This window comes from Chlamydotis macqueenii, chromosome 1 (genome assembly GCF_036417535.1).
Source record: "Chlamydotis macqueenii isolate bChlMac1 chromosome 1, bChlMac1.mat, whole genome shotgun sequence".
Classification (NCBI taxonomy): domain Eukaryota; kingdom Metazoa; phylum Chordata; class Aves; order Otidiformes; family Otididae; genus Chlamydotis; species Chlamydotis macqueenii.
In genome coordinates, this window is record NC_141556.1 from 14817389 (window position 1) to 14830512 (window position 13124).

Here is a 13124-nt window from a genome sequence, read left to right on the forward strand (position 1 = left end):
CAACTGATTTTTCTGCTGAATTTTCTACGTGCTCTTTCGTGGGATTTGATAGCTAGACAGCTATTGATGTTTTTATTCACTTCTACAGTAGGTTTGACTTTTTTTTCCTTTTAGACTTTGTAGTTACGACTTTACCTACAGGAGAAAATGAAATTTAACGATCTAGGATAGTTTAGAGACTTCATTCACTGCATCAGATGCAATGCTGCAACTACTTTCCCTGCTGAAACAGTAAATTCAGGGTCAATAAAAGAAGGTAATACTAACCATCATCATTTCCAGGTTCTTCATCTACTACCTCTTCTATATCAGCTGTTTTTAGTTTCACCTCTGGGTGGTACTCATCTTCTTGTTCATTTGATGGTACAGCTGAGGTTACATTTTCTTCTATTTTTTTCCTTTCAGCTTCTCGCTCTAGTTCTTCTATTTCCTGCAGGCGTTTTTCTAACAGCTCAGCTTGTCTCTTCTGTTTTTTCTTCAGTTTTTTCTTTTTGTTTTTGGATATTTTTCCAACCTAAAATATTAACATAAACAAAAAGAAAAAAACACAAACTCCTAAACAATTATTCTCAAGGCATCTCAAACCAAATTCACTTGCAGTATGATTACTTTTTATTTGAAAATACTGAATGGCAATTAGTATAGTAAATATGTTGCTTCTTCCATTTTAGTTAAAATCAAGAATGACATATGGTTATACAAAGCAAAAAAAGCTATCAAAATCTTGCAGAGTTATGCATATTTTTACATGGTTGTTTATTAGATACAGAAGCAAAATACACCTAAGATACCACAGTAAAATTCCTGTGATCCTATAATCTCAACTAGCACAATAATCTTAAACTTCAAGGTAGATCGACAGATGACCCTGCATGTGGAAAATATTCTATCATATCTAGTGGTAAATTTTATACATGATTTCTCTCTCTGTACAATGCAGATAATCACCAGCAACAGTATGCTGAGAAAAATGATATGAGAAAGACACAGATTGAAAATGGTACAGAATTTTACATAAATCCTGTGTTGTTCAGCTATTTCCCTGTGAAAGGAAAGCATTTTTATTATTCATTTCTGGCCCAAAACATATGAATCACAAACAACAGATGGCCATTATGAAAAGTTTCGCATTTTATATAACATAAGGATTGAAAAACTCAGGTACAATAACAAGCAAAAGAAAAATTACTACATCTGAGCTAGGACTGAAACAGTTTCTTATATTTTTAACTGAATTCTGACTTCTGCTTTTACTGTTTGATAAATTAGATCTATCTGGTTTTCATTCATTGTTTAGACATAGTAAGAAATCCTCACATAATTCAAAAATAAAGTACAAGGAATAAAGGGTCATATTATTTTCTCAAAAGTTTATCTGCAAATCCTGTTATGTTCAAAAGAAACTATGTGATAGTCAAAACCAGACAGTTAATTTGACAATCCTGTTAATTTTCATCCATGGGCTATGCCCAATGAAACTATATATGTTTTGCAAATACAGATGTAGAAAGCAGGTTTGACTTTCGATATTTCTAAACAGCTGCATTAGCAGTGGTTATTTGCTGTACATATACGGCAAAAATATCTTTCAAACCTCATAAAAAACTCCTTTAAGGCCTTGACGTCTTTAAGCTATCTGCAATGTATGGTATTTAGTGCATGCACCCATTTTTGTCAGGATTTCAACGGAATGGATTATTCCTCGAGAGATGAAAATGGCAATGCTTAACTTTCTTTGACATAGCTATGGAATTTTAAGTATACGAGAGTTTCCATCAGAGAAATACTGTGCTTAAAAATGGTAAGGTCAAAGACCTTCAAAGCTATTAATACCTACAGAAATACAGAAAATAAGTCAGAAAATAAGATAGTTAATTTGAATTATATAACAATACTTACAGGCTTTTGTTGTGGAGCTGTACTCACTAAAAAGAAAAAATAAAATTTTAAAAGGTATATTTTTACAAAAACAACTCTGTGAAAGTAAAAAGTAGTAGAAATTCTGTAAAAATATTATTAACTAAATATAAGCAGTCAGTTTTTTTATTTTCAGTCAGATTTTTACTCTTTACAAGTACCTGCTGCCAGAAACCATTTGATGCCTCCATGAGAGCATCTGGACTTGGAAGGAGCTACCATCAATTTCTGTTCACTCTGTTGTGGTTGGTGGAGAGTTAATAAAAGTCAGAAAGGAAAGTCTGAATCAGTAAAGAGTGGACAGAAAACATTAAACGACTGCAGAGTTGCCACAGATGAAACGTATGTAGTCAGCTGACTGAGCAGGGATAGGCAGATTTTAAATAGTTCAGGGAATATCGGCAAAGACAACTACTGCGTTGCACTCCTCAAAAAAGTCAAATATTCATGTTTCCTTTGTTCTGAAACAATGTACCCTGATTGCTAGGACTGGAGGCATGAACAAGTGCCTACAACAGCACACGCCCACAGAAAAAGCACCTCCAGCACGGACCTCTTCCTAAGCATCTCTCAGAAGGGTATCGTCAATGATTAGGTCTGATGAGGTTACAGTACTAGCTGTGAAACAGAACAGCAATACAAGCACACACACACACACACACACACCCCGCCCCCTCCCCCCCCCCAATAATCAAACCCAATAAAAATAACCAAATATGAAAGACAGAGGCAAAGTGGAAGTGAGAAAGAGGAACTGAATGGGGGAGAACCTCTCACGAACTTCTTCAGATACACAGGCATATGGCAAATAACAAGTGTAAAATAAAAAATGGAGACAGTTGAGACTTCAGAGTTCTTTTACAGGTTCAGCTCCTGCTGCTAAGGTCAGGGGAAAAACCGCTTGTATGCCCTGAGAGGGCAAGGCTTTCAAAAAGTTTGACTTAAGGTTCTTAAACTTGAGTATCACCACTGGTCTAAAAAGGGAAATTCCGCAGAATCTGTTCTTGAAATGCTGTAAAGAAAACACATCTTCAGCTCTGAGTGGAAAGCCATAGGTTTAATTACACTTTGCTAAGAACAAAGTGTCATAAGAACTCCATCAATATATTCCTTAAAATAACACATATTTTAATGTTAGGAAGCAATATGAAGGCTGTATGAATAAAATGAAGTGACTTCCCATACAAATAATGTACAGGCTTTACCTATGTGATTACATATTATGTAAAATTCAATACAATGTATTCACTACCTGTAAGATTTTGCATCTTCGCATATATAATACTGTGAAATATTTACAGATTTTGATGACAGCATTTGTTCCTGATACAGCAGGTATTTTATTATACCTCAGAGATTTTAATCTGTAAAATATTTTCTGATAATATTATGAAGGCATTTAAATGTTATTATTCTCCATTGCCTGCAGGTGATATGCTGGATTAGCTAATAAATAGCAACCATGGTACTAAAGATCACTAGAAAAGCCACACTTCCTCCCTGTTTGTCTTTACTGATTTGCTGTGATCTTCTTTACCTCAGTTTCTCCTAGCTAAACATAATGTACAGTTCCTATATGAAGTCCTTGCAAGCTTAACATAAAACATTTCACATACAGTGCTAAGGAGAGAAGGGCTTATCACAAATTCAGTTAGGCACAATAAATTCCCTTTTCAAGGGTGAAAAACTATGGACTCTAGGACTTTTCACTGCATTCTGAGAGTAAGTTATAACAGCTGAGAAGGCAGATAATTTCACAATGATGCTGATTAACTTGCAATAGAACTAGACACATAATTTAGGTAAGATTATTAATTATTGTCAACATTAGAGATGCAAGGCTCCAGTGTGGCTAAAACCCAGCCACTAAAGCTTGTGGGGTGGCAGGAGAGTAAGTTTATACCAATAACTCTTTTTCTGTATCTAGGGTCCCCAAAAACTTGAATGTGCAAAGCTGAGAAAAAAGCATTTCCTGACAGTTTCCAGAGCATAAATAAGAATTAACTAGACATACATTTTTCACATGTAATTATTTAAAATGTTAATTTTCATTGAACAAAATATCGTTAGTATTATTGTACTAATGGAACTTTACTACATACTGTTTAAATATACTATCGTACCTGCTGAGCCAGAGGGAGGAGGAGCACCAGCTTTCTGCCACTCGGTAGCTTCAGCAGCCATTCTACGAACATAGGCATCATCCACGCACATCAAAATGTTTTCTGGCTTTATATCTGTATGAATGATCTTGCACTTGCTGTGTAGGTAATCTAGACCTTGAAGTACCTAATTACACAGAATGATTTTTTTAAAATTTATTTTAATTACCCAGACCAAGCTAAATGTATTTATTGTTAGTACAGAGATGTTCAACCGACTGCCCGCAGTCCATATGTGGCCTGACAAAATAATTTATTTAGCTCATAAATCCAGTTATTGAGACTTTCATGAGTAAGACGCTGGCTGGATGAATTGTCTTGATGATAGCAACCTGCTCTCAGACTTCCAAGTCCTCTTGAGTTGATCTGTGCATGTGTAAAAAAACTTCATACATTCTCCTGTGGAAAAGGAACGTGGCTGCTCAGTCAGAAAGGCTGATCCTCACTGGTTCACTATTTAATAGTTATTCCAAAAAACCACTGCAAGTACTACATACTATAATTGAAGTCTGGTTTGTGAATAACCATCTTACAATTGATTATAATAGAAAGCAAAAAGGTAAATGTGTTGTTGGGATAACTAACTATAGTTTTCTGTAGAATTACAATAGTAATTCAGTTTTTAATGTGGCCAAGATGTCACATAAGGATCTGTCTACCTGCATCTGTCACGCGTATTTTTCCACTAGTCTTTCATGCTCTCTGTAGGCTAAGTCTGCTAGCTCATATCAAACCTGTATATCCAAAGTCTTAAAAATGCATTCTGGGATGAAAATTAAAACACGATTTTTAAATAATTTAAAAATTTCTCAAATTCTGACTGAAAAACAGGAACACAATAGTCTGTGTGATTTTACAAGTATTTTAGTTAAGATCTAGGTTAACAATAAACTGTGGAAGTCAATTATTACAATTATTCAGTACAGAATACAATTCAGTACAGAATACGATTATTACAATTATTCAGTACAGAATCATGTAACAGCATAAACCAAGCTGTTGCTATGATAACCTACAAAAATATTATAGAACAATACCAGCAAGAAAGAAAAAAAAAAGCAGAAATCTAGCTGACCCCACTTGAAAGACTTCTTTTGATTTTTAGAGAGTGTTCTACAGCAGGAAACACACCTCCAGACTCATGAGCTCCAACTACAAGAACATCTTGCCATACTAGGTATTTTATAAATAAATTTGCAAGCTCCTTGCTCTCAGAATCCTTTAAGACACAACCAGCTAGGGTGAACTTCAAAAGCAAAACATGTTGGTTCAAAATACCAGTAACAGAATACAAAGACAATAGTCTATCACCCAGTCCTGAGCTGATACCAGCACCGGTACATCCATCCAGCACACAAAGTAGCTTAGGTAAGAGAAGAAGAGCAGTAGCACACATGATATTTACACTCAAACTAATGTGTATCCTAGAAATACCTCAAGTGCATGGCTCTGCTTTCTTGAATTCTGGAGCTACAGTGGAACAGCAACCTTTCTGAAAAGCTTTCTTTATATGCCTACAGAAAAACCGTATGTTCACGTGAGGAGGACTCGGCGTCAGTGGCAATGGTATATCTAAAATCTGCTGTGTTCTTGATAATCTGGACTTCTTTCACACAGATACAAAATATGCTTGACTACTTACCAAAGCAACTGAAAGAACATACAGTATGTTTCAAAGTAAGAAATGTTAGAGAAAGATTGGTTTATACTGGGAAGGTAGTTGGTGGTTAACTGACTTAAAATTTTAGAAGAGGCATTAACAGCAATAGCAACACAAAGACAGATTATAATAGTCCCTCTCCTCCCCCACTACACTACAAACTGTCTTATAAATTACCACTGAATGTCTGTAATTCTTAGACCAAGAAAAAAAGATTCCAGAGTACACTGAAAGCCATAAACATTCAGAAGAAAAAATATCTGCTCCACTGCGATATGCAGAAGTGGAATTAATGTGAAAGTAGATTGGGTATCTCCCACTTTAAAAACATAGCCTTTCCCCCTTTCAAGTAACAGTGTTACGGTGACAGCTTTGTCTTTAATTTGGGTGAAGAATCTTTTGAGGAAAAAAAACCAAACAAACAAAAAAAAAAATCCCCCAGAATATTTTTTTAAACCCAAATCAGTTCCACGAATTACCACAAGGACCACTCTGCTAAAATTTCATCATTAGAAAGAATGGCTTAGCTGTCTTGAAATGTAGATCAGACTGATTCATCCTAAAAACTGGAAGTACATTATACCACTAAAGCGTTATGGAAATATATACATGGACATGCATTGCACCATGCTCTGAGATGATGGAGAACAGGGAAAACACTCCAAGTTTTTATTTATTTGTCCACTGAAAAAGGAAAAAAAAAATATGAAAGGGGTAATGTGTTGAGACTCTGAAAAATGACGACAGCTGCTTTTACTACAATAAAAAATGTAAATTAGAAGTCAATATTTTTTCCCTTGTTAAAGTCACATGGTTAGTTTCACATTAAGAAATTCATAATTTGCAGTTTCTAATTAATATTCACTTCTTTTTCTTTCTTTTTAATTCAAGGAGCCACATCATATTGACCCATTAAACAGATTTACTGCATTGTAGGTCAAAGCAAAAGTGACAATTTTCATTGATCAAATACACAATGCTTGTTTCAGCATCAGTTTCAGAACATGATCCTCTCAAAAGGAGACCGATGCTATGCATTTTACAGTCCAAAGTAAGGAATTCAGAATTAAATAAGTGGACATTTCCAGTCATCTCCACTGCAAAAAGGAACTGCAGCAACCAGTCCTTTTTTCAATTCTGCAGGGTTTTCTCTTGCACAACAGTTCATATAACTCTGCCTCAGGGGAAAAAAAAAAACTGCTTAAAACCAAAATGAGATTTCTTACTAAGAAACTCAACTCTCAGCTGCATTTTAAAATAAACCTAATTTTGTCCCAATACTCAAAACTACTCAAGAACTGAAAAAATATCTTCCAAATCATAGTATAACACATTCCTTTTCAATTGTAGCATGGAATTACAGTACTTTATGAAACAAAATGGTTTGCTGTACCAGTGCAATAATTGAATTGTTTAATATTCAAGTTTCACAAATAAGTTTTTAGAACATGTGTGGCACAAATTTCGTCTGAGTAGAAGAAAGAATAAGGATCTCTATTTTCTTTAACGAGATGAACAACTTGGAAGTCTTACCAGTCAACGCCACCCTCACCAGTCCAAACAGTTCATTCCAGCCTCACAAAAGTTAAACCTTTTCAATCTTTCAGGACTCATCTGTTTCTCTTTTTTTTCAGATATCAAGTGTTTTAATTACTTGGAATTTTTACCTTTTCTTATCTTCAAAGAGTAATACAGGTTGAAAGACTCTGATTCAAACCCTCCCTAAGTCACAGCAGCTTCAAAGTTGTATCTCACCAGCTTTATCCAGTTCATTCCTGACGGTCTCCTAAGAGGCAGGCTGGGTAACACTGTGTAACACTGCAGACAATCTGTTCCAGGGCCTGACCACCCTCACTATCAGAATTCACCTTTTTGTAACTCGCATGCATTGCTTCTTGTCCTATCTCTGTGTACTGACAAGAGAAGTCTGGCTCCATTTTCTCTATCTGTGCTGAAGACATCAAAAGTTTCCCCCTTTATTAGCCTTTTCTTCTTAAAACTGGACAAACCAATTCTCCCAAGACCTCTTATACAACATATGCTGCAGCGCCCTTATCCTCTTGGTGCCCTTCCACTGGACTCACTTCAGTAAGCCAATGTCTTGCACTTGGACCCCAAAACTACATAGTCCTGAAGTGCTGAAAGAGAGCCCTCGTTCTCCTGCCTGCACTGTTGCTAATATGGCCTGCTGCATGGTTGGCTTTTGTCATTATGGAGCCCACCACGGACTCACATTCATCTTGTCTACCAGGACCACTCATGCCAAGGCTGCCATCAGCCTTCACATTTTCAGTTGATTCTTCCTCATTCATAACCAGTCCAACCTGTCTCCTTGCTGAGACAGAGCTCACCTCATGTTGAGAAACTGCCCTCAATACGCTCCAGAAACCTCCTTGATTGCATGTGCCCCACCAGAGCAGATACCAACGTGGTTAAAAGTCCCCCATAAGAATGTTCTTATCTACTTCTGACATTGGTAGCCTGTGGCAGACACATACCATGATGTCACCCTTGTTGGTCTCCCCTCTGACCCTGAGCCATTCTAGAGCAAAGATTAAAACACTGAAGCTCAAACCCTCCTCCCTGGCCATCCCTTCTAAAGTGCCTTTATCAGGCTACTTCTGCTCTCCAGGCATCTGAGCTATCCCACCACACCTCTGCACTTCCAGTGAGGTCATAGCTCTGCAACCACATATAGATTTCTAATTCTTGTCCTTTGTTCCCCATGCTGTATGCACTTGTACATGCCACTTGAGTCAGGTCCCCCAGTCATGACAATCAGAGAAAGCACTGAGAGCCTTCCTCATAATTCTGTCCTCCAGGCCCCTGTCCTTGCTGATCCCACTTCTCACTGGGTTGTGGTCACCACCCCTTAAGATCCCACCTGAAAGTCCTCCTCTGCTAGGTTACAGGGGTCTCTTGACTTGTAAGCTGTGAAGCTTACAAAAGTTCTCACCTTCCTTCCAAAAAGGGGTTGTTTTCAGCTTGGATCCATCCAGCGGTCCAGCTTACAGCCTGTTTCTGCAAACGGGCAAGGTAACTGAGATAAGAGCAGACTGCAGGAGGGAGCTCCTAAACCTGGCTTTGCTACTAAACCTGGTGTACCAAGAAATTACATTGTAATTTCTCAGGTTTTGGCCAAAGTCCACAACAATGGTGCCACTAAAGAGAAAACACTCCAAATAAAATAATGACAATGTTTGCTGAAAAAAAGCAGATATTATATGCACGTATAAACTAAACATACACATTCCCACTTCTTAGCAGGCAGCTCAGTTCAACTGGAGCACTGCAATACTACAGCTCCTTATTTTTAGTATCTGAGCCACCTAGTCACATAAAAATTAATGGACCTAAAATTACAACTGTATACTAACAACTGCATCAACCAGTTATTTAACTAATTCTGATTAAAGAGCTAATAGGCTGATATTCACCAGCTGACATACAATAATAGTTACAAAGAAAGTAACTAACAGATCACTTATTAATAAAATAGAGGTAATGTTGATAAATACAAGTTACCTAAGTGCCAAAATATTTTCTTCATCATTTTTAGGTATTAACTAGATTAATAGTATATACAAAATCATATATATAAATGATTTTTTTTTCCTTGCTGAGACTATTTCTCCTTATGATCACCTCTCAGCAACTTGATTTTCATAATACAGCAAAATAACATATTTTGAAAGAACATGTCCCAGTGAAATGTTCTGAACTGTTTCATCTTGTTAGCCCTCTGACTCTACAAAAACTTAACTACAGATAGACAACAATTTTCAGAGAACAGTTTTTCCTTTAGAACCTATTTTGCAGAGAGATATTATAAAATTGAACAAAAATAGTAATTTTTTTTTCCCCAACTGCTCTGATGTTTTATTTTCCAGAAGGTCTTATTAAGAAGCCTAATGTGTCAACCAAAACTGCAATTGAATTTTAATGTCCTTACATTGACGAAAAAGACTCATTGCTTCAACTTTTTATTTTCTAAAGCAGCTCAAGAAACTCCCTTATCAGTAGGAAATCCTGATTTAAAAAAAAAACAAAACAATCAAACAAAACAAACCCAGTATGCAGAAGAAATGCAGGCTATCCCCTAGGATAACCACTAAATTATCTTACCCTAGATATTCATTAGAAAGAGTTCAGTTGAACTATCACCATTCTAACCTTCAAACAGTGAACAATTGGGGAAAAAGTACTTAAAACATTAACAAATCTTACCTGTCGAATTATACTTTTTACACAACGAATGGGAAGGCCTTGATAATTGGACTTGATTATCCATTTTAGGAGATGATGTCCAAGTACTTCGAAGACCATACAGACATCTGTCATTTAATTAAGGATAATTTCCAAATAAACTTGTTGATGAGATCAACACAAACGTTTGTTAGCATACTAGCTAAAATAATCATCACCCTGGTTAGAGGGAAAACTTCCCTCTAAAATGAGCAGAACATGGTATATGCTTTGGTGCTACACTTCAATTATATGTAAACACGTAGAACAGTGCCTAAATGTAGAACAAATTAAAATAAAACATTTTAATTATGCAAATCTTGTCAGTTATTTCTACATGTTAACAATAGCATTAGGGTGAACAATGAAATAGGTAATTGTAAAAAATAACTAATTCGTTTTTGTATTCTTTGAAACAGTTAAAAGTACTGATTTGGTCTATTATCTCTAATTTCTAATAAATTTTAAATTATATGAATAGCAAGTTTTAACTACTAAAGGCTGAAGTAACAGTGTTTTAGAAAATGAACCATACTAAACATCTTTTTGATTAGGCTCAATTAAGAATCACTTGACAACAAAGACTGAAGTAGTAAAATGAATCTCTTACCACCTACAGATTTAACTGCAGAGAATAATGGTAATCACCAAAGAACTCAGGAACAAATAAAATGTGGAACTCTGAAGCAATATGCAAAAAACACAATGTCAAAAAGTTTAATTTGACCCAGCATTTACTATTGGCCACCAACAGACTACTGGTCACCAACAGAGGCCACCGATAGATGACAGGGAAGAGCATTAGGAAAAAACAAGATGTAGGAACTTGCAGTGATTTGTGGTTCAGGGGCTTCCTAAATTAGAGGTTCTATGCTTAGTATACCCACGTAGGTTATCTTTCTATTGAGAAAATATGTAGATATTCAAGATATTTCTAAGTTTCATCACCCACAACATTCCGGCAAGAAATTCTACAATTTGACTATACTGAGTTAATCCTCAGACATTAGCTAGGGATGACCTTAAAGACACCGGAAACCAGAAAAAAAAATATTAAAATCTTAACTATATTCTATTATAACCCTGCAAAGAATAACATAATACAAAGACCATAAAATCAATTAATTGATGGATACTGCAGGAAAATCTCAATGGATGGAGATTAGGCAGTCTGTATCTCAGCGACCACTCACAGGGAACTACACTGTCAGGGGAGAAATCTTACCTAACTTCTCTAAGTTGTATTAACTAGAGTCTTGGCAACGATCTTACAGTCACTGTCTTAACTTGCGTCAAAGTGAGACTTACCTTGTCTATGATTTACATTCTTCTCAAGTACTTACCTATATGCATAGAGTTAACTGAAATTCTAAAATCTACATCCTCTATGTTGGAGTGAGACCAAAGTTAAAAGTTCTCAAGAGTGGTCAAAATTAAAAGGTCTCAACACTGGTCAAAGCACATTGTGAAGAACTGTAACATTTTGATTGCTTCTACATGTTCATCTCAGTTTATGTCCCTTAATTCCTGTACTAGAGGAGATAGGGAATAGTCATTTCCCAAACATATCAGTCAAGTCTACTCAGAATATTACAAAACTCTATTCCATTCAGAAGAGGAAACAGTCTTGGTTACTTTATCATAGAAGCATCCAATTAACTGTCACTAGTAAAGTCACTAGTAAAGCACACAGCCATCAGAAAGGATGAGCAGAGCACATTAGCTCTGCAGCGCTTATTAACTTAGCCCACACAGCAAAACTGCAATGCTACAGCAACACAGATTTCAGGAAGGCAAAACACCGCAGCATTCTGAAATGAAATTTAGGACATCCGCCCACAGTCCTTCAGACCACTGCTGCTGCAGACTCTCCAATGCACATTCCTGCCATTCCTTGCACTTACCAAAGCACTAAGCCTTGCCAGTAACCAGAAGAGAAAGCAGAGCAGGGAAGTGAATAGCTGACAGGCAAGGAAGGGAAGAAGGAAGATGGAAGGAGGAATGGCAGAAGCAGACAAAGAGAGAGAGGGTCACAAGAAAGAGAAGTGATAACTACCCGAAAAAGACTGCAACGTTTTGTTGCGAGGACTTGGACAAACTTAAGGCATGCTCAGTACTGGGAAGGAAACTGGGATGCGGAGAAGACATACAGGAGACTCACTGTTTTGAGTAGGTATGCAAAAATGTGACTGTTGTCTGGTTTACTATCCTGACCTGAAAAACATTAACTGTAAGCCAGACTGCCCACAACAAGGACTTTGGGAAAAGCTGTACATTAACTATTAGGAAACCAGCCCTGCAAGCCCTAGGATCTTCCTACAGACCAACATCCTGACAGATGAGTATGTCCAAAAAGTCCTCCAGTAAAAATAAACCTGAAGCCTACCCAGCAGACATGCCTCTTATGAAACGCTCTTCAAAGCAGTTTGGGGAATGTCTGAAAGGAGGGAACTGAGCAGAGTAGCAAAAGTGAGAGCAAACATAATGTTAATCAGCTGACAGGCTTAAGTACTTAAAAATAGCCTTTCTTGACTAAAACCCTACCTGTAACTACCTATCTGCAAACACATTGCAGCAGCATTTAGAAAACTGATAAGGATTAAAGACTAGTTAAGCTAAATGAAATTTCCCAGTTGCCAAGAGAGGTGGTAGATGCCCCATCCCCGGAAACATTCAAGGCCAGGTTGGATGAGGCTCTGAGCAACCTGCTCTGGTTGGAGATGTCCCTGCTCCTCGCAGGGTGGTTGGACTAGATGACCTTTAAAGGTCCCTTCCAAGCCAAACTATTCTATGATTCTACAAAATAATGCTCTGGTATCAACACAGAGCACTTCTGGATGTATCTCAGTTGCTTCTGGATTGGTAGCATTTAGGCTCTGTGGCATTTAATTAATGCTGTCTCTCTCTGGAGATAAATTTATTACAATTATTATAATGTCTGATTGTGTTTGGAATGTTTCCTTCTTTATTTTTTCACCTGTCTCTCCAAACAATTGTTTCACCATGTGATTATCTGAATCTTTTATTAAAAGAATGCTACAATCAAATAAATATTTATTAAGGCTCTAATAAATATCCTGTGCAGACAAACATAATAATCTACACTTACTGAAAACACCGAAGTGCCCAAGTTTGGGAAT

The 13124-nt window shown here is 36.7% G+C and overlaps 1 protein-coding gene across 6 annotated transcripts in view; it reads right to left on the reverse strand.

Annotated features, from left to right (window-relative positions):
• Positions 1-13124, reverse strand: part of SRPK2 (SRSF protein kinase 2) — a 151045-nt gene that overhangs the window by 25640 nt on the left and 112281 nt on the right. For all 6 annotated transcript variants that reach the window (XM_086746292.1, XM_086746256.1, XM_086746283.1 and 3 more), the window contains 4 exons: positions 9967-10073; positions 4041-4206; positions 1900-1925; positions 268-514 (listed from right to left, as the gene is read on the reverse strand). In XM_086746292.1, the coding sequence (XP_086602418.1) occupies positions 268-514; positions 1900-1925; positions 4041-4206; positions 9967-10073 (546 nt within the window). The remainder of the gene's footprint in view (positions 1-267; positions 515-1899; positions 1926-4040; positions 4207-9966; positions 10074-13124) is intronic.